This window comes from Grampus griseus (genome assembly GCF_964374135.1).
Source record: "Grampus griseus genome assembly, chromosome: 1".
In the NCBI taxonomy this organism is placed as follows: Eukaryota; Metazoa; Chordata; class Mammalia; order Artiodactyla; family Delphinidae; genus Grampus; species Grampus griseus.
The window spans coordinates 26,443,831-26,466,558 of record NC_139017.1 but is presented as its reverse complement, the minus strand read 5'-3'; the positions used below and the strand labels follow the sequence as shown (position 1 = coordinate 26,466,558).

Sequence of the window (22,728 nt, the reverse complement as noted above, 5' to 3'; positions counted from 1 at the left end):
ATGCTCTGTCCCATAGCAGGAGCTTTGCACATGCTATTTTCTCTATCTGGAATCTCTTCCTTCCCCTCTTTACCTACTTAACTTTACCAACTCCACTTCTACTTAATTCTTCAAATTTTAGAATAATTTTCTTTTCCCCATGGGGTCATTTCTTGGCCAATTCACCAGGCTAAATCCTGCTATAGTAAGCTTTCATTGCATTGTATACCTCTCCTACTTAGTTTTTATCACAAGTTCAATTTTATATTTATTTTCTCATTATCTGATTAATGATTATGTCCCCACTAAAATGTAAGCTCTCTAAGGATGAAGACCATATCTATTTTTACTCATTATTGTTTTCCCAGCACCTAGCACAGTACTTGGCATATATCAGAGGGTTTATTAAGTTAGTTAATTAATTTCTAAGAAGGAAATGATTCACTAGAGCTAGATTAAGCTTGTATTCACAGAGGAGGAAGGTCAGACTAATGAGACTGGGGAACTGGGGAAAGTGTAATACTGCAAACAAATAAATATGTTTAAAAGGGAGCTAAAAACTAAAGTCAAGTACCAAGACACCAAATAAAAAACAGCACAGTGTTTGGCTTAAGAAATAAACCTACTCTGATGGGAGGAACATGAGGTGAAGAGACAGATGTCTGGATCCCAGCTGAAAGTAGTATCTCATAAGTGTACACACACACACATACCTGGTTGACCCTCACGTACCTCAAATTTGATATGTCCAAAAGTAAACCAACGTATTCACACATACCCTCTAAAGTGTCCTTCCCTGTGAATTTCCTATGTCAGTGAATGGTGCTACCATCCTCAGAGTTACCTCATCCCCAAATTTAGGAGACATCCTTTATTCTAACGTATTTCTCAAACCCCACATCTTAACAATCACCAAGATCAATCCAATCTAACTTCTAAATATATCTTAGATCTATCCATTTCTCCCCATTTCTACAACCAGTAATTAATTAAAACTCTCACCATATTTGGTTATTACAAAAACCTCATAACTGGTTTTCTCCCTCCACACTCATGCGTCCCATTCATACGTTCTTCACACTACAATCAGAATCATCCTTCTAAAATGAGAATGTTATATCACATGTCTGAAACTCCCTCTTGCCCTTAGGCTAAAATTCATACCCTGTAGCTTGATGAAAGCTGTCTTTCTCACCTTGAACAACCTATGATTCCTCATCTCTAACCACTGAGCCCACCACCTAAATTCTAATCACATTAAACTAGTTTTAGCTCCAGAATGTCTGGGGCTGATCTTAAAGTTTTCTCGTGCTTCCACATCTTTGCAAATGCATCTCCCTTTGCCTAAAATGTTATGCCCACTTTAGTCTTCTCCACTCCCAGACATTTCTATCTAACTAACTCATACTAATACTCCTAATCCTAGTCATATCTAGCTAACTCTTACTTTATACTCAGTTCAAAAGTCAACTCCAGGGCTTGCCTGGTGGCGCAGTGGTTGAGGGTCCGCCTGCCGATGCAGGGGACGCGGGTTCGTGCCTCGGTCCGGGAAGATCCCACATGCCGCGGAGCGGCTGGGCCCGTGAGCCATGGCCGCTGAGCCTGCGCGTCCGGAGCCTGTGCTTTGCGACGGGAGAGACCACAGGAGTAAGAGGTCCGCGTACCACAAAAAAAAAAAAAAAAAAAAGTCAACTCCACTGGAAGTTCTTCCTGATGCCTGGCTCCCATAGAACTTTATACTTCCTTCCTTCTCTCATTATACTGATCAATCAATGTCTATCTTCCTCCCTGGTCAGCCTCAAACACTAAGAGGTAAACATTTTGAGGGTAGACAAGATGTCTTATAAATCTTATTAGTTATTAACAGAGAACAGTGGCATAGCAGCTAACTGTTCAAAAATTATTTGACTAAAAGTATTAACAACCAAAGTGAACAATGACTTCTAATGACTTTTCTTTTCTTATTTCAGTCCAAGTGCTTACATGGTTGCAGCTTTCCTCTTTCTCCTGATGCTACTGTTCTGCAGTATTCTTGTTCTGAGCTACTTTCACTATTTGAGGATTTATAGAGAATATATTTATGAACCACTGCACAAATCTGAAAGAAAACAAAAGAATAATTAGAAAAATGAAAGTTTATTTACTATGAATATATGTATGTAGAAAGAGTGTGTATATATACTCATATTGAGAGTGTGTGTGTTAGACCAAGAAATACTAAGTATAAGCTCATAGTAAGTATCATCAAATTCAAAATCTCAAATATGTTCTTAAATTACCCAAAATAGAAATATTTTAATATAATATGTATGTTATTAAATTAATGCTTAATGTGTTCACTTTTATCTTAAGGTAGTCTGTATACTCTTACATGGCTTTAAACAAAAATTTAAAAGTTTAAAAACCACCCAAGTTTGTCTATTACAATCCTTCCTAAGAATGAAAGTAAATTTTTGAAAATATTTTTAAATGTGTCAAATATTATTTTGCACAAAACTTTTCATATGAACCTTATATGGCTGTAGTTAATTTATGTATAAAAGACTTAATAAATATGTGAATTTAAATAGTCTGTTAAAGATATTTCAGAAGTTTTTCTAATGGTAGATTCACATATGAGATATAACTTATCATATTGAAAATAGGAGGCTAATACTCTGTCTTAATTTTAAGTTTTCAAATTTGGTTTTGATGTTCAAAATAAGCTGCTTAACTTGTCCAAATGTGACCACAGCTTTCTAAGCAATTAGTATTTGAACAATCAGGATCCACCTAGAGGAGAAGCAGCAGGAGACTTTGTGTGTGTGTTTGTGTGTCTGTGTGTGTATAAAGAGATTTATTTAAAAGAATTGGCTTATGGGGAGGAAAAGCCGGAGATACATGGTGTGCTGAGCTTTAGCTGTGCTGGGCCCAGCCAGGGCGGTGGTATCCTAGTTCATGTTCTTCACTCCCTCATTGAACTTTATTTAATTTCATAAATTGGCTCCTTTCCCTTCACCAAAAAAGAAAAAAAGAAGAAGAAGAAGAATTGGCTTATGTGATTGTGGAGGCTGGGTAAACAAGTCTGAAATCCACAACACAGCCATAAAGGATGAAAGATCAGGGCTTCCCTGGTGGCGCAGTGGTTGAGAGTCCGCCTGCCGATGCAGGGGACACGGGTTCATACCGCGGTCCGCGAAGATCCCACATGCCGCGGAGCGGCTGGTCCCGTGAGCCATGGCCGCTGAGCCTGCGCGTCCGGAGCCTGTGCTCCGCAACGGGAGAGGCCACAACAGTGAGAGGCCCACATACCGCAAAAAAAAAAAAACCTATTGTCCACAAGTAGAACTTCTCACTTTACTAAGATCAGGAACAAAACAGGGATACCTGCTATGCATCACTGTTTTGAAGGTTCTGACATTACAAGAGGAAAATAAAATAACCATTATAAATGCTAGGGGAAAGGAGATAAAATACTCTCTTTCAATAATAAGATTATATGCCTAGGAAACCCAAAATTAGGAACAAGAATTATTAGAATAAGAGCATTTGATGCCTCAATATAAGACAAATATTTAAAATTTAAAACTTTTTCTCTATAATATTTATATGACAGTTTAACAGCAATAGAAATAATAAAAAACAATCTATTTATTGTAGTGACAAATTACATAGAATTAAATTTAATATGAAAGGTGTATGCCATACATGAAAAACATCTTTAAAATCTTTATTGAAAGAGGTGAAACAAGATCTGATAGAAATATTTGATGGAAAAAAGAAAGAAAATGACCCAATATAAAATGAGCAAAAAATACAGTCATTTCACAGAAGAACATACCCAAATAGCCAATAAACATATTAAAAACAACTTTTTTTTAGGGTTTACTATGTGCCAGAAATTGTTCTAATAATTTATCTAATCCTCTTCAACAACACTATGCAATTGGAACTATTATTATCCCATTATAGAGATGAGGAAACTGGCACAGAGAGGGTAAATAATTTTTCTAAGGTCACACAGCTGGTAGGTGAAGTATCAGTCAGACCGGCTCCAAAATCAGGTGCTTATCCACTGAGGATGCTCAACCACACTAGCAGTCAGAAAGATACAAACCAAAGTTACAATGAAGCTACCTTTCTCACCTGTTGGCAAAAACTCAGAAGGGTAATACTCTTGGGAAGGAATAAGAATCAGGGATGAGAAAAAAATTATCTTGCATTTTTGAAGGAAACGTGAATTTTTAAAGATTTTTTGGAAAGCAATCTGGCAAGATTGATTAAAATTTGAAATATGCATTCTCTTGGACCCAGAAATCCCACTCTTGGGAATTAGGAGTCTATCCATGAGATGGGAGGACCAATGCATACATAATATTCAAATAGTTTTATATACATATAATAATTATATATAACTATTATATACATATATGTGTGTGTATAGATAGATAGATAGTGTGACAGAACTCTAGAAGGAGAATTAATGTCTATCAGTAGGTGAATGGTTGAATAAATGATTGGTCATTAACCATACAGATCAGTCTGTATTAGTTGATTTAAAAGATTTTCCACAAGGTTTTGTTAAATGAGAAAAACAAGCTGCAAGGAAGTATTTTTAGTATGATTCCATTATATAAACAAAACAAAAGCTCTGTGTATGAGAACACAGAGAAAAGTATGGAATGTATCGTGTAGCATTTTGGGTACATCACGTGCATGTGTGCATGTGTATGTCTGTACACTGCAGGAGGGGGAGAGGGTATGTGGCAAGAGATGTAGAGAGGGAAGGATATAAACAAAACCCTCAAAACTGGGGAATAAGGAAACAATAGAAAAATAGCAGGGAATTCCAGTGGTTAGGACTCTGCGCCTTCACTGCCGAGGGTCTGGGTTGGATCCCTGGTCAGGGAACTAGGATCCCGCAAGCCGCTTGGCATGGCCAAAAAGCAAAAGACAGAAGAAAAAAGGATTATTTAAAAAAAAAAAAAAAAACAGCATATTAATTATTCTCTTTATGTAAAACGATGTGTCTGTGCATAATGACAAATAAAAGGGTGATCGTCACCAAACTTAAAATGATGTCGTTCCAGGTGATATTTGCTTTCTTACTGTTGTTTCTCACCGCACTGAACTTATACTACTTAATTAATCATCCTGAGGAAAACTCTTCTCACTTTGAACAAAAGACTGAGAATTTAAGCAGTGGAGACAGCAAGTGTAAACAACTCTTTCGAGGAGTTCCTTTTTTTCTATAAGAAGCAAAGAAATGGAGGGCAACTGGAGGCAGAGGTGAGGGCAGGAAGGTGCGATTGAGAGTTAACAGGAATAATCCAGTGACTTGGGAAAATTGATGATCCAGGAGAGAAAGGGGTAACTGCTGGATCAAAATCTTTGAGTAGGCAAGATAAAATGTGATTCAGCGCTGAAATTGAACATTTCACCCACTGTTATAGGAGGGAAGCCAGAGTTCGTGTGTGTTGATGTAGGTAGACTGGTGAAGATGAGTGGTTTGTGGCAGCCATGAGGATGCTCCTTGCAGGCCTCCTACTGCAGGAGTGTAATTGACCCAGGGCATCAGCTGCTGCCCCCTGAAATCCACCACCACATTTGCACCAAGGCCACACCTCCAACCCACCCTCAAGTCACTCCCTCTCCAGTGACTGAGTGTGGTGGGGATACTTAAGCAGCCTGGATCCTAGGTAAACACAAGACTCCTGCCAGCCTGCCTCAAGGACTCCTGAAGGCTTTACCAAACCTCCTTCATATTGCATGGCAGTTGAGGGCACCTCCACCTGATCTCTCTCTCTCTCTTTGACTCCGCCTACCTTCCACAATGTCCTATTTCCTTTCAGACAAGCATTTACCTAATAAAACTATTGCACACTTAATCCAATGTTGGTGACTGTTCCCAGAGGACCTGGAGTAACACCAGGGGTAATGTGAGTGGTCTGAGAAAACAGGAAGTGGGAGAGGATGTAAGACTGGCTCAGCCAGTACCCAGCAGGCAAAGAGGGCACCATCCTGAAGGGCATGCAAGGCACCAACCGTTCCTGGCTCAAGGTGGTAGTTTATTTGCTAAAGATTTTATTGGCAGTGACCTGGGGAAATGTCCTGATGGAGGGGAGTGTTATGCAGGTACAATGGAGCAAACATTTGAAAACCATGGGGCTAACGAAGACAGTGAAGGTTGCTGGTTACTGCTAAGTGTATATACATATACACACATATAAAAGAAACATATGTAATATATATAATTGACATACAACATTGTGTAAGTTTAAGGTATACATGAATTGATTTGATACATTTATCTGTTACAATATGATTACCACCATGGTGTTAGGTAACACTTCTATCATGTCACATAATTGTCATTTCTTTTTTTTTTTTTTTGCGGTACGCGGGCCTCTCACTGTTGCGGCATCTCCCGTTGTGGAGCACAGGCTCCGGACATGCAGGCTCAGCGGCCACGGCTCACGGGCCCAGCCGCTCCGCGGCACGTGGGATCTTCCCGGACCGGGGCACGAACCCGTGTCCCCTGCATCAGCAGGCGGACTCTCAACCACTGCACCACCAGGGAAGCCCCTGTCATTTCTTTTTTGTGCTGGGAACAATTAAGATCTATTCTCTTAGCAACTTTGAAGTTTATAATACAGAATTGTTGACTAAAATCACTATGCTGTGCATTAGCTCTTCAAGATTTATTCACCTACTAGTTGCAAGTTTGTAGCCTTCAACATCTCCCTAATTCTCCCACACACGCCCCACACCCCCAGCATCTAGTAGCCACCATTCTACTCTGTTTTTAGGAGTTAGGCTTTCTTTTTTTTTTTAACTCTTTTTTAGATTCCATATATAAGTGATATCATACAGTATTTGTCTGGTTTATTTCACGTAGCATAATACCCTCAAGTTTCATCCATGTCGTCTCAAATGTCTGAATTTCCTTGTTTCTCGTGGGTGAATAATATTCATATCTACGTCTCTCTATATATATACATATAGATATCTCACATCTTTTTTATCCATTCATCTGTTGACAGACACTTAGGTTGTTTCCATATCTTGGCTATTGTGAATAATCATAATCTGCAATAAACATGAGAGTGCATGTATCTCTTCGAAATCCCGTTTTCATTTCCTTTGAATATATACTCAGAAATAGAATTGCTGGATCATATGGCAGCTCTATTTTTAATTTTTTGAGGAAACTCCATACTGTTTTCCATAGCAGCTGAACCAATTTAAATTCCTGCCAACAGAGTACAAGGGTTCCCTTACTTCCACATCCTCACCAACACTTGTTATCCCTTGACAATCTGCAGAAGGTTAGTGAAAAAAAGAACCACAGCAGTTAAAGATTGAGTGTGGGAACCAGAGTGCCTCAGTGGTAGCGTATAAAGAGATCAGCATCACCAGTAAGGGAAGGGTAGACACAATTTAACAGTAAGCTGAAGACCGGGGAATCACAGGGCTCTACGGATGTTTGTTTCGAGGCAGGTCTGTTATGCAAAGGTGGAGGCGCTGGTAGGGAAAACATGGAATTGTAAAAACTGGGACAGAGTCATCTGGATGGATGCCCCTGAATACATTGTCTCTCCACACCCACTCCACCCCACATCCACCCTCTGGGCATGCAGACATGGCCTGTCTACCTCTAGAAAGAGCTACCACTTCTGCTGGGCTGGAAGATTCTGCAGAAGCTTCTCCCCCACAAGACAACAGGTCCCCCGCCACCTCCTCTGATGGGTTAAATCCCAGCATAATCCAGCTGGTGCTGGGCCTGATAAGGGAAGGAAGATATACAAAAATGAACCTGCATGTACTGGCAGGAACCAGGGGAGTATGCCTGGGATTGGATTCTGAGGCCTCTTTGAAACTGGATAAGCAAGAATTTGTTGAGTTTGAGCCATTTTCTCAGGTATGGGATTTAACTAATGCCCTAGCAAAGACCCAGTGAGTCTTAGAAGCCTAGAAAAAATGCTGGCCAACTCTCTGCAAAGTAAAAAAAAAAAAAAAACACCTGGTGTCCTGGCCGTTGGTAGAGGAAGGAATGAAAAGGCTCAGGGAGGCGGAGGGGCTGGAATGGAGGCATTATACAAGCCTAGAGGACCCAGCAGAGGATTATGTCCCATGAAAGGGTGCAGACGGCACACTAATCACCAAGGGCATTTTGATGAGAACACCACCAGCATCACTAAGACGTCCAGTGGTGTCTCTCCTCTGCAGCTAGGGATGACAACAGGTGAGGTGGCCACAGGGCTCATTGGGTGGATGAGGCCCTGCAGTAAGAGAGGCTTGGTAGTGGCACTTTACTTCCTGAAGCCAGGAGGCCACAGTTACCATAATGACAGGAAAGGTGCAGCTATGGGGGCTTGACCTACAGGGAGTTGTGAAGATAGAACATAGTGGTGTTAGTGGCAAAATTATCAAGCAGTCAACAAGGCTGTTGGATGATAATATCTAAGAAAAAAAAGAATGGAGGAGGAGGTTGAGGGCAGTTGTCCCTATAAAAAGTCACAATCCTTTGCTCTAGTCCCCAGACCTGAGTAGATTTTCAGATCCAGAATCTGTTACCTGAAGAGGTGGCCAGGTCCCTAGGAAGAAGGACCCTGCAACAGTGTGACAAGTCTATACCGTGACAATTCCCCCTCAGACCTATGGTCATTTACTCAGGTGACTACACTGAGGAACGGGGAATAATCAGATGTTTTGAGGACTATTTGATGCAGGTCTGAGTTAACATTGATACCTAGAGACCCAAAGTGTCATCAAGCCCCCCCTTTAGAGTAGGGACCTATGAGGGCCAAAGTGGCTTTGGCCATGTGGGGGGTCTTTACCTCAGTCCCCGAGTGCATAATTGAAATTGATATACTTGGCAGTTGGAATGAAGCCCACACGGAGCCCCCAGTTTGTGGAGTAGGATCAATAATAGTGGGGAAAGGACAAATGAAACCTCTGAAACTGTCCCCACACACACCCCTGAGAAAGTTAGAAAATCATTATCATTTTCCAAGGAATAGCACAGATTAGTGCCACAATTAAGGACCTAAAAGATGCAGGGTTGGTGGTCTCTGTCAGATCTTCATTTAATAACCAGTCTGGCCCATGCAGAAAATGGATGAATCCTAGGGAATGACAGTAGAATACTGCAGATTTAATCAAGTAGTAGTGCCAATTGCATCCAGTATGCCAGGGGTGGAATCAGTGCTAGGGCAGGTTAATCAGGGCTCAGGTACATGGTATGCAACTACTGACTTGGAAAATGCATCCTTTTCCATCCCACAAGAAAAGAATATCAGAAACAGTTCACATTCACATGGACAACAATATTAAATTATCTGCCCATCCTATGAAATTCCCAAGGGTATATCCTCATACAGATAACCGAAATAGCAAACCAACCTCATTTCTGGTCGAATCACGGAAGCAATGCTGTTGTGGGCCCCAGGTCACATTGTACCAGTTAAGAATGAAACAGCTGTTCCAGATCAAGATGGCAGAGTAGGAAGATCCTGAGCTCACCTCCTCCCTACACACCAAAACTGCCGCTAGATATAGAACACTTATCTCTGAGAATGACCTGAAGACTAAACAGACTTTCTACAGATGAAGAATATAAAGAGAAGGCCATATCAAGACAAGCAGGAGGGGTAGAGAGGTCTAGTCAAAACCCACAACCCCACACCCACAAGAGGGAGGGATATCACAACTGCGGAGGTCCCCCTGAGGAACAATAGGTCCCAGCCCAGGGGACCTGCATCAGGAAGATGAGCCCCCATAATGTCTGGCTTTGAAAAGCAGTGGGGTTTACATCTGGGAGACCTGGAGGGCTGTGGGAAACTGAGGCTCCACTCCTGAAGGGTTCGCTCTCAAACTTGTTGGCTCCAAGTCCCAGCCTAGAGGCAGCAGCTTGAAAAGCACCTGGGTCATACAAGAAGAAGATTCATTGACTAATTTTAGGATGTGTGCCAGAGGGGCAGGGATCTGGTAGAACTTTCTTTTTTTTTTTTTAATTCTTCCATTTAGCTGACAGGCACCATTTCTGTCACTCTCAGTCAACCTAGCTAACACCATGTGCCCCACCCCTGAGGACCCGCCCCAGCCAGCCCCTCCAGAGCAGCTCCTGCCCCACTCCACCCAGCATGCAATTTCAGCCTACACCAGCACCCCTCCAAAGTGGCTCCCAGTCGCGGGAGCCAGCCCTGCCCACCACTGTGCCCGAAGCAATCACAGCCCAACCACAACATGTGGATGCGTGCAGCCCACACAGGGGATGTCTCTGGAGCACCTGGCTCTGGTGACCACAGGTGTGGCACTGGCCACATAGGCCTTCTACATAAGGCCATCTTTCAAGACTGCTCCCAGGCTTGAAACTGGGACATAACTGATATACCCAATACATAGAAGCAAACACAGAATGAGACAAAGAAATATCTTCCAGATGAAAGAACAAGACAAAAACCTCCAAAAAGAACTAAACAAAAAAGAGATAAGCAATTTACCAGATAAAGAGTTTAAAGTAATAGTTATAAAGATGCTCACTGAACTTGGGAGAAGAATGGATGAATTCAGTGAGAACTTCAACATAGATAGAAAATATAAAAAAGAACAAATCAGAACTGAAGAAAAAATAACTGAAATAAAAAATACACTAGAAGGAATCAGTAGCAGATTAGAGGATGCAGAAGAACAGATCAGCAGTCTGGAAGACAGGCTAGCGGAAATTACCCAACTGAAACAGCAAAAAGAAAAAGAAACCAAAAAACTGAGAATAGTTTAAGAGACTTCTGGCACAACATCAAGTGTGCTAACATTCATATTATAGAGAACACAGGAGAAGAGAGAGTAAGGGACAGAAAACCTAGTTGAAGAAATAATAGCTGAAAATTTCCCTAAACGGGTGAAGGAATCAGACATCCAAGTCCAGGAAGAACAGAGAGTCCCAAACAAAATGAACCAAAGAGGCCACCCCCAGACACATTATAATTAAGATGTCAAAAGTTAAAGAGAGAATCTTAAAAGCAGCAAGAGAAAAACAACTAGTTACATACAAGGGAAACACCAGAAGACTATCAGTTGATTTTTCAGCAGTAACTTTGCAGTTTAGAAGGGAGTAGCACAATGTATTAAAAATGCTGAAAGGAAAAAACTTATAACCTATAAGGATACTCTATCCTACAAAGGTTATCATTCAGAATTGAAGGAGAGATAAAGAGTTTTCCAGAAAAGTAAAAGCTAAAGGTGTTCATCACCACTAAACTGGCCTTACAAGAAATGTTAAAGGGACTTCTTTAAATGGCAAAGAAAAGGCCATAACTAGAAGTAGGAAAACAGACTTATGGTTACCAAAGGGGAGAGGGAGGGAGGGACAACTTAGTAGTATGGGATTAACAGATACTACTGTATACGTAAAATATCAATAGGTAAGCAACAAGGATTTACTATATAGCACAGGGAATTATATTCAATATCATGTAATAACCTGTAACGGAATATAATCTAGCAAAAACTATAACTGAGTCACTTTGCTGTACACCTGAACTAACACAATATTGTAAATCAACTATAGTTTAGCTCTGGGGGAAAGAGGCCGGCGGCGGCGGCGGCGGCGGCGGCGGCGGCGGCGGCCGAGCGGCCGGGGACTCCCCTCCCCCGCTGCAGGGTGGTGAGGCGCGGGGCCTGCTGCGACCCCCGCCCACCCCTCGCCCCAGCCGCCGCCTCACCGCTTCCCCTGGTCCGAGCGGCCCCTAGTCCTCCCGCCCACCCGCCCGGCCCGCGAGGAGCGCGGCGCCGTCCGTTGGCCCGCGGGGGGCCGGCCTCCCGGCGTCTTCGCGGCGCCCAAGGACGACCAGGAAGCGGAGCGGCCGAGATGGCGCGTCCGCGTCCCCGCGAGTACAAGGCAGGCGACCAGGTCTTCGCCAAGGTTATAGGGCTACCAGCAGTGGCCGGCGCGGATTGAGGAGCTCCCGGAGGGAGCTGTGACGCCTCCAGCAAATAAGTATCCTATCTATCTACTTTTTTGGCAAAGTATTTGCCAAAAATATTTGAAACTGCATTTCTAGGTCCCAAAGACCGTTTCCCTTATAAGGAATACAAAGACAAGTTTGGGAAGTCAAACAAACGGAAAGGATTTAATGAAGGATTGTGGGAGATAGAAAATAACCCAGGAGTAAAGTTTACTGGGTACCAGGCCATTCAGCAACAGAGCTCTTCAGAAACCGAGGGAGAAGGCGGGAATACTGCAGAGGCAAGCAGTGAGGAAGAACGTGAGAGAGTGGAAGAAAATGGAAAAGGCAAAAGAAAGAATGAAAAAGCAGGCTCGAAACGGAAGTCATACACTTAAAAGAAATCCTCTAAACAGTACCGGAAATCTCCAGGAGATGAAGATGACAAGGACTGCAAAGAAGAAGAAAATAAAAGCAGCTCTGAGGGTGGAGATGCTGGCAATGACACAAGAAACACAACTTCAGACTTGCAAGAAAACCAGTGAAGGGACCTAACTACCGTATTGAATTCTGCATATTAAGAAAACCACACGAAGGTTATACGTTTGGTTGTCTAATATTCTTGGATTTGATATAACCAACACATAGTCCTTGTTGTCACTGACAGAACCCCAGTTTGTATGTACATTATTCACATTCCTCTCTGCTGTGTTTGGGGGAAAAAAGACATTTTAGCCTTTTTTAAGGTTATTGATTTAATTTCATGTTATTTGGTTGCATGAAGTTGCCCTTAACCACTAAGGATTATCCAGCTTTTTGCACAAGTTTATACAAGTCTAGGCTTCTTTATAAAGGCAGTTAATGTTCATCACTCTCCTGCATTTACTCCACCATCACCAAACACTCAGTTAAATATAAGTTAGCATTTTTTAAAATGACCACTCAACATAATGCTTAAGGGATTTCCTCTCTGTGACAGAACCCAGGAACCAATTCCTAGATACATAATGTTGGCATATTGAAGATGAACTTAAAATTGTTCTTCAGTTTTGAGGCCATGTGTAAAGTTTAATCATATTGTAAAGTATCTATTCCATATTAGAAATAGCTAGTTGACAGCTTATACTTTTCAAAACTCATGTTGTTAATGTACACAAACTCAGTTTCTGTATGTGAAGTTAGTGAGTCTTTTGTGTTACTCCAAAACGAAGGCAATGGTTTATTTTTTCCCAGTCTCAATACAATTTGAGCTAGTGACTCAAGCTGGATACTTTACATTTTAAAGCTGGAATCAGCAGTAGCCCTATGGGAAGTAAGACAAAGCATTGCCTTTTAAATACAGACTTTTAAAATGATCTGTTGTTTTCTTTTGGAACTAGAATTAGAATAGCTAATATTCACAAACCATTATTATCTGTACTTTATTGTTGCAATTGTGATAATAGAAAATTTTGTTTATTTTTATGCCAGCTCGTATTGTGAGAACACATTTAGTCAGTTTGGGTTTTATCAATCCTGTTATGCTTGTCCTTGGAACATCTTTCACGTATTCAAGGTTTGTAGTTGAAAACTTTACTGTAAAAAAAATCAAAACCAAAAAAAGTATTGTTTTTACAGAATAAATTTATTGGAATGTGTACTGGGAGTAAGATTTGAGGTTGTAAACAACTAAGTTAGTGTAATTTGGCTTCATATATGTAATGTGAGGTATTAATGTAATTCATATCTTAAAGCAAAAATTGTTAACAGCAAGTTGACAATAGAAAAAATATATATACTTTAGTTTTTTAAAAGTTAGAGAAACAAACATCCAACAGGAAGAAAACCCAACTTTTTTTAACAGAGACAAAACTAAAAAAATAAAAATAAAATAAATAGCGTAGCATTATTGTTTCTATTTATTTAGATTTTAAAGTTTATTTCATCTTTTGTATTCTAAAATGTATGTACACCTCTTTGTAAGAAGGATTCAAAGTGGCTTTGTTTTTTCTAATGAAATAGAGAATGAAAACTAAAATATATATACAAATCTTGGCATTTGTGAAACATGGATAGACCTGGAAGGTATTATGCTTAGTGAAATAAGTCAGACAGAGAAAGACAAATACTGTTTGTTTTCACTAACATGTGAAAACAAACAAATGAACAAATAAAACAAAAAACAGATTCATAGGGACAGGGAATAAATGGGTGGTTGTCAAAGGGGAGGGGGTTGGGGGAAGGACAAAATAGATGAAGGAGATTAAGAGGTACAAACTTCCAGCTATAAAATAAATGAGTTACAGGGGTGTAATGTACAACATAGGGAATATAGCCAATAATATTGGAATCATTTTTTATGGTGAGAGATGGTAACTAGACTTATTGTGGTGATCATTTTGTAATTTATAAAAATATCGAATCACTGTGTTGTACACCTGAAACTAATATAATATTGTCAGTTATACTTCAAGTAATTGAAAAAACACGCTTGGACTCAGTTCATCTCTACAACACAGTTCAGGCAGCAATAAGCTTTAAAATGTATTTTCCTTTATAATGCTTCAAATCCTTCAGGTGGCCTAAGAAATTGTTTGTGGTAGGTTGTAATGAGGCTACTATCTCTCAGTTTCAAATCTAACTTTCTAGTTTCAAATCTGCCTTTCCTTGCTGAGGCCAGGACTCTGCAAACCACATTTCTGCTCCAGACCTAGCTCCCTGGTAGCTTTCTCTAGTACCAGGTACTGGAGGAAGAAAAGTACTTCCTGTTTCCCACCTTTCCTGTCAGCGTGAGCTTAGTCATGCTTCTTCATCCCAGCAGTGGCAGCAGATTTCAGGAGCAGTGGTTGATTTCCAGCTTGAAGTTTTTAAAACTTTCCAGGACCCATGTCACCGTGCCACTCAGAGGCACCAGCAGCACCAGCCTGCCAAACTTCCCCCTTCAGAGCTCTGGATTCCACCTCCACGGGACTCTCCTCCAAGCTTTAAAACTGTTTAAATCCCAGCCTCTTTGTGCTTCCAGGCCTAGGGGTGATAGCTGCTTCTGGTGCTTCCCACCTCTCTGATACCTTAGTGTTCCTTTTTTTTGTCTTTTTCAGCCTCCAGTACCCCATTTACAACTATTTAATTACATTTTCTTTGTTAATATTACTGTCTCCTGACAACCACCCCAAATAAGTCTCCTATTATGCTCTACTACTGCTTGTGCCCTTCAGTTTAAATTAAAAATTAATGAATACATACTTTTTTTCTGTCTTCCACTGGTTAGTAAGCTTCATGAGGACTTTAATACTTGCACAGTGAATGAATGAATGAATGATAGATAATTTCAGTTACTGGCGGATCAGTACCTAAATTACATGAGCAACACAACTCGATTCATCATCAGTGAATTCAATTTTTTTTTTTTTTTTCCGTACGCGGTCCTCTCACTGTTGTGGCCGCTCCCGTTGTGGAGCACAGGCTCCGGACGTGCAGGCTCAGCGGCCATGGCTCACGCGCCCAGCCGCTCCGCGGCATGTGGGATCTTCCCGGACCGGGGCACGAACCCGTGTCCTCTGCGTCGGCAGGCGGACTCTCAACCACTGCGCCACCAGGGAAGCCCTGAATTCAATTTTGTAACTGGTTAATTTGAAGTGACCTTGGGACATCCTGTATGGTGGGCAGGCTAATAGCTCCCCAAAGATGTCCACATTCCAGTTCCCCAGACCATGCAAATATATTACTCTACATAGGATAAAAAGACTTTGCCGATGTGATTAGGTTAAGGATCTTGAGATGACATTATCCTTGATTATCCAGGTGGGCCTAAAGTAACCACAAGGGTCCTTGTAAGTGAAAGGAGGAGGCAGGAGAGTCAGAGAAGATATGATGGAAACAGGTCAGGGTGATGTAGCCATGAGTCAAGGAATGAGAGCAACCTCTAGGAGATGAATAAGAAAGGCAAGGAAGCAGATTCTCCCCTGGAGCCTCCAGAAAGAACATAGTCCTTGATTTTAGTCCAGGGAGACTCATTTTGGACTTCTGGTCTCTCTGGATCCCACTCCTCCCCTGACACTGTTCATGTCAATGCTACCAGTGACCTCCATACTGCTGAATCTAATACTTAACAGCTTCTGTGCTACCATGTACTCCTCCTGCCTCTGTGATTCCTCTTCCTCCTCTACATGATGGGGGCTAGATCTTTGTCTTTGACCCCTTTACCTTTTCTAAGCTACACATTTTCCTGTCATCCAGTAAGTCCTAAGGCTTTAGAGTCCATTTATCATGGCCATGTCTCCACTTTTTCCAAATGCCTACTTGACATCATGGATGTCTCAATGGTATCTGCAACTTAACAAGACCAAACCAAAACTCTTGATTTCCCTCTTCCCAACCTGTTCTTCACAATTTTCACATCTTATGAATGGCACCACCATCCACCCAATTTCTGAAGTCAAAAATCTAGAAATTAGCCTTGAGTGTTCTCTCCCTAACAAACTCAATATCCAATTCATTAGCAAGTCCTGTAGAGCAGCAGTTCCCAACCTTTCTGGCACCAGGGACCAGTTTCGTGGAAGATAATTTTTCAAGGGGGTCGGGGGGAAATGGTTGAGGCGGTAATGCCAGCGATGGAGAGCGGCAGATGCCAGCGATGGAGAGCAGCAGATGCCAGCGATGGAGAGCAGCAGATGAAGCTTCCCTCGCTTGCTGCTCACCTCCTGCTGTGTGTGTGTTGGGGGGGCGGGGCGGGCGAAACCCCTGCTGTAGAGTCTACTTCCAAAATAGTCCAAATTAATTTATTCAGTGTTACCCACTACCCCCAATATCCAAGCCACCTTTTGGCGTGCACTTGTGGAATAGCTTCTTAACTGGTTGAATCAATTAACTTTGCAGGGCTGGCTTTTCGTCATTCGGATCTGAGCTTACACCTAGACCTTCGCACTGCAGCCAATCTAAGCTTACTCTCAATCACTTCATCCTATTTTAACTCTCTACAAAGCACATATCACCGATATTTTGTTTGTTCTCCCTCCTGTTCATTTCTATATTCCCCAGGGCCTACATCACGGCCTGGCAAAGGGCAGGCACATAAATAATTTTTGAACGAATACAAAAGCACATACTGCTTCCCACGGTTGTGCTAATCTATGAGTACTGTACTCTCTTCCCATCTCAGCAGGATACTTTCGTAAATGTAAAATTCCACACTGAGGATTAACTGGATGCATATTACACCGGTTCCCCCACCAGTAACCCGCCTTCCCCTATTTCCCTACCCTTCCCCTTGCAAAAATAAATAATAATAATAATGAGGAGAGATTTGGAAAACGGCGTCATCAATATGGTCTTCTGCCACATTCCGAAGGCTTCATCGAGTTAAACGTGACAGAAACTAACCGCAGCAGCAGCGGAGAGGTAAGGTAGAAGAGTTAGAAGACCTCACCAGCCGCAAGAGCGGACTACAAGTGCTGGGGCGCTGACCGCAAGCACTGCATGCTGGGAGCTGTAGTCTCCCGGGGAGGCCTGGCTCGACGCACCGGGCCCCCGCAGCATGCTGGGAACTGTAGTCGACGGCTGGCAACCCGCCGCGAGGAAGGACCGCAGTTGAGACTCCGCCTCTGCGCTTCCTCATTGCATGCTGGGAACTGTAGTCTTTCTGGGAACCCGCTCCTCCCGGGCCGAGAGGCACCGAGCCTGCGCCATCTTAGGTCCGAGTGCGGCAGTGGAGGCTAGAGCGCAGGCGGGCTCAGCCCAGGCGCCGGCCGGCCGGCCCCGCCCCCGGGGGCCTGGCGCCCGCCCCTCGCTTGGGCCCCGCCTTCCCCCACGTGTCTGCTGCCGGGGGAGGCGCCTGAGCCGGAGCGGGCCGCCTGCGGTCCGGCCCGGTCGGCGCAGAGGGTGTAGTTGGCGGCGCCCGGGAACGAGTCGCTTCCCGATGTTCCCGCCCCGGCTGCCGCGGGCCGCGCTGTGCGCTTAGTGCCCGGCTCCGGCCCCCTGAGGCGTCCGGGGGGCAGTGAGAGCGGCCTCGGCCCCGCGGAGACGAAGCAGCTGGAGGGCGAGGCGGCGGCCGCCGGGAGGAGGATGGGGGCTAACCAGTTAGTGGTGCTCAACGTGTACGACATGGTGAGTACGGCGCCAGCGGCGGGAGCCCGGCCCAGGCCCGCATCCTCTCGCCGGTCGGCTCGGACCCGGCCCCACGCGCTTCCTGCCTCGCGTCGCTGTCTCCCGCTTGGTTCTCTGGTGTGGGGGGAGGGGAGTATTATTTTTTAATCCTTGTAAACGTCGACGCGCTTGTTAGCGTTGCCCAGTCTGCCCCGGGGCTTTGGCCAAGACTCGGTTCGTCTTGAACCTCTCGCGTGCCCCGATTTGGCCCGGACCCTGGGCTGGGCCCGAACCTCTTGTCCCTTCCGCGAAGCTTGGGTCGCGGGCCGGACTTCCCACTCCACACGGACTCCGGGGCAGCCCCGCTTCTCACACGCCGACTGCCTACTCTGCCAGACCAGCCCAAGACTTCAGAAACTCCCAAGCTCTTGTAAGTCCACAAAGTCACCGCTTGTGATGCCTGTGTTAGAGTCTCTTTAAAGGTGAACAGGAGCCAAGACACCCTTGCCTCCAAGGCAACCTCATTAAAATGAATGAGGCTAAAATTTATCCAGAAAATAGCCCAGCAGAATTATTTAGGGATCATGGTGGTGCTCCTTTCCTGGATTTTGGAGACCACTTTCCAGGTGATGCAACAGGTATGTGACGTGACCACAAGAAAGGGACTCGAAGAACTTGTTTGTTGTCATCTAACTTTGGAGTACTGTGAGCACACAGAATTGAGTCCAAGGATTGGTTTGCGTTATAATTGCCATTGAAATACCCAGTACACAGTTATTGTTGCAGTTAGATGCGTGTTTGGGTTTGTTTGCTTTCGGTTGATAAGTTTTTGTTTTATAAGGGATTCCCTTCTACCTGCGATGTTTAAAATTTCTTGTTAAGTGGATTGACAAATGAAAAAGTCCCCAACATTATTTTTGTTGTCTTAAAGATGCAGAAGAGCAAAAATACTGGAGGTCAGGAGTCTCGGTTCTCATTCACAGATCTAACATTTTTGCTCTCTTGTATTGTTTTTAAGTTTTTAAATTTACAGTGTAACATCTTGGGTAGAAAGGGATTCCCATGCCACAATCTGGGAATTATGTGAGAAGGCCATAAGAACTGCTTGAGATTTGAGATCAGATCTCTGTTGAGTTCACATATAAACTTGGGAGGTGAAAGGAGATGGGTTAACATACAGAGAAAAGTGGCACATGATAGAAAAAGTTACAGAGAAGACTGTAATTCTCTAGAGTAATAATTCTCTAGAGTAAATAATTCTCTAGAGTAAAACGTTTTGTGGATAGCTGTGGATGCCTTTATTTTCCAAGAATTTTTATTGCTCTTTTATTGTTTCTGTTTACCCTCCTCCCTACCACGCCCCCAGTGATCTGAATTTGGTTTCTTGTTTATTCGTGAAGATTGTTACAAACCATCTGTCCCTCGGGATATATTCTGCTCTTGAGAGCACAATATCCCTTTTCTTCTAGATTATTAAACCCCGTTAGAAATTAGGATTATGCAATGGCCAGAGGACCACGGTTTCATAGCCTAAAAGAAGTCTGTGAAAGTAGAGGAAGAGAGTGTTTTGCTTTTTTAATAAAACTGAAAGTACATTCTTTGGCTTTTAATGGCCTTTTTTACACTTTAGGTATTCTGTGAATCACAAAAATCATTGCCATGTGGTAAATGTAGGAAAAGCTAGAGATGATATTAAAACCAGTATATTTTAAAGGGAGGAGTGTTCTGAAAGATTTTAAAAATATTAACTGGATGACAAAGATCTTATTCTTCACATCACTTTTGTAAAGTAGGTAGTTACAAAGGAAGCAGAGAATAGGGTAGGTTAAACCTTCCCAGGTAACTATGAATAGGATCTAGAATTTCTAGACCACAGTCTGTTTCATTATTTTCTCTACTGAATAATTCCTGTGTCAACAGGAGGAGAAGGAGCATGTGAATGTTTATTATCAGAATGGAAACTAGCTGAATTATATGACTTCTAATAAACTTCCTTTTATATGTTCTTTTAAGGGCTTTTGGTCTGTGAGTGTTTTGTCTCACTAACTCAGCAACCTACAGTTATTTAGTTAGGACCCTGTAAAAGTCACAAAAATTAATTACCCTTTTTTTCTTTAAGGAATTTAGAAAGTCATAGGGGAGTTAACAATACAGTAGTAACAGTAGTAACAATTCAAAACAGAATACCATGCTTTTGATAAGAGGAGAACAAGATGTAAAGGAGAAGACTGAGTGTGCTTGTAGGATCAGGGAATGCTGAAAGATAAAGGGGGCAAAACCTGAAGGATTGGTAGGATTTCCGCAGGCAGGGAACATTCAGCATGAACACTGGCAGGAGTAGGAAGGCATAGGTTGGATTTGGGAAATCCAGTATAGCGAGAGTGTAGGATGCATGAAAGGAGACAAAACTTTCAGTTTGATTAGAATTTTTATTATTTGGGGCTGAGGGGCTGGGCTGCGAGCCAGGGGGAACCATTTAAAGTTTTTGTGGGGAGGAGCAATGTGATCAGAGTTACGTTTTAGAATTAAGACCAGTGGGTTGAGGTACAAATTTGTATCTATTACACTCTCATTTTTCTCAAGCCAGTTTTGGTTTTTGAAACATTTTTGCTTGATGTCAAGGGCAAATTCCTTTTATCTTTGGTAGTACTTCCTATTCATCATAAATGACTTTGATGAGGATTACTGTGGTCTGTCTGTACAGGCCTAATACATCAAGTATCTATCTAGTCCAGACTTGGTAAACATGAAAATCAGCCTTTGATTTGCACTTAATAATCACTGTTTATAGGGACCTCTTGCGGTGTATCCTTGTACCTCTTTCTCTGTGAGACTGTTACTTGCTCTAGGTGACTATAATTTTCCTGTTCAGTAGATTGGGAGCTGTTCATCATTTCTTTTCTCCCATAACTCTGCCACATACATGAAAATAATTGTATCAGGGTCATCTGAATTAACTTTCTTCTCATGAAGAAACAGTATAATCCTCAAAAGGTTACTTAATCTTACACAGTGCTGCTTAATTATTGCTTGCTGCCTTCTCAGTGATTATGTTCCTCTCTGTACTTTGGGGTAATCTACCACCAATAAAACATGTCCTGGAGTTATTTTCCAAGTCTTGGGAATGAGGTTATTCACATATTGCTAACTTACTGGCATACATAGTAAAGCAGGTGATTCAGATTAGTTTCCCTTGCTGGGCCAGTCTCTGGTATAGTCACTTTAGCACAAAGTCTTCATGTGTCATAGATCCAGATTTTGTGCTACTAAGGAATTTTTATAAAGTAAGAATATGCAGTAATATGATGACGTTTGTAGATTCATTCCGTAAACAATTTTCTTCCTATTGTTAAACAGTACCTGTACATCTTCAGAGTCTTAACAGAAAAGAAACACTTTCTAGGACTCTTCAAATGAGGAAGTTTTTGTCTGGACTCCATTCTTTTGATCCTCCTGTCTGCATTACACTTCTAGAGAGTGTGAGGCCATGCAGGTGTGACATGGTCTGACTTCCCGTACATCTGTAGATCTGTACATCTGTAGATCTAATTCAGACTTTCTGAAAGAGTTTCAGACTCATTTAAATATACTTTTCACCTAAGTGATTCCATAATATTATTAAAACAACATGTCCAGGAACAAACTTCTTTTTCCCTTTTCTCCTTTCCTGACTTCAGACCCTTCCCCGTTACTCTACCGAACCCCCCCAGTCCCCCACATTTCTTGTTAAAGGCCCATTTCCTACCAATCCCCCACTATCTCCCCTCCCCCCAACATATACTCTTTATGCTCACACAATGAAATTTTTAAGTTATCCGAGTAAGCTATACTGTACCCAGGTTCTTTCACACATGCTGATCCTTCTGTGTGGAATGTCCTATTCCAGCGTTGATCAGTATGACCCCCTGCTCCTAGCTGTAGCTTAGCCTTTATTCATCAGACTTGGCTTAACTTCTGTGCCCTAGTTGTAATTTCTACATGTCTCAATCACTGCATGTATTATAATTCTGTGCATCCCACTAAACTGTAAGTTCCTTGATAGCATCATACTATCACCAGTGTTTAGAACAGGGCCTGTCGCTAGAATGTGTTCTGTAAGTAAATCTTTACCAGATGAATGGGATTTTAACTAGGCAGTTTTGTTAGGAATGGTGCTAGTACTTGAATGGCCTGAAAAGGTCATCTGTTCCCTCTTCTCCCTGTGTCAAATGCCTATTTCTGGGTTTTTTTCCTTGTACTTTTACTTAGTTTATTGCAGGATTTTAGCTTTATTGGACCAAGAAGGGAAGTAAGATAGCAAAATAACATCAATTATTCTTCTTTGACATTGTTTTTTTGTTCTGTTTTGTTTTGTTTTTAACACTGTGTAACTAGACTGAAGAAATGTTCTTAATCTGTTTATTCTTTGAACTTGGATTTTAGTCACTCCTTGGAAGATAATCCCTTCAAAAACATTGTCAGTTCCTGAATTTTAATAAGATTTAACTAGTTAATAGGAACTAGTCTTAACTTTCTTGTACCAAGTATGCTTCTTGGGCCAGTGACTTTCCTACCACTTGATATAGAAACAGTGACCCGCGAGTCTAGCTAAAAAAAAAGAAAAAGGGCAGTCATAAATCAGCCCTCCTGTGTTATCTCTGACAGTATCTCCTTTTTTCTTTTCTTTCTTTCTTTTTTTTTTTTTTTGGTTTAGTGTATAAAAGAATCCAGTCCCTCTATATATTTGTTTTATATTCCTGCAATAACAAATTGCCCAAAACTT

The 22,728-nt window shown here is 42.1% G+C and overlaps 2 protein-coding genes and 1 pseudogene across 3 annotated transcripts in view; all 3 read left to right on the top strand.

The window, feature by feature from the left end:
- Nucleotides 1–2,103, top strand: part of CATSPERE (catsper channel auxiliary subunit epsilon) — a gene marked incomplete at both ends in the record, with an annotated part of 243,645 nt that extends 241,542 nt beyond the window's left edge. The window contains one exon of the mRNA XM_082657660.1: nt 1,950–2,103. Within this exon, the coding sequence (XP_082513786.1) occupies nt 1,950–2,103 (154 nt within the window). The remainder of the gene's footprint in view (nt 1–1,949) is intronic.
- A 9,727-nt stretch (nt 2,104–11,830) lies between these two features.
- LOC309822920 (hepatoma-derived growth factor-related protein 3-like) lies at nt 11,831–12,461 on the top strand (annotated as a pseudogene). The gene has a single exon. The product of its transcript is annotated as a hepatoma-derived growth factor-related protein 3-like (transcript).
- Nucleotides 12,462–17,752: 5,291 nt separating this feature from the next.
- Nucleotides 17,753–22,728, top strand: part of DESI2 (desumoylating isopeptidase 2) — a 41,804-nt gene continuing 36,828 nt past the window's right edge. The window contains exon 1 of the mRNA XM_082678075.1: nt 17,753–17,987. Within this exon, the coding sequence (XP_082534201.1) occupies nt 17,946–17,987 (42 nt within the window). The 5' untranslated portion in view covers nt 17,753–17,945. The remainder of the gene's footprint in view (nt 17,988–22,728) is intronic.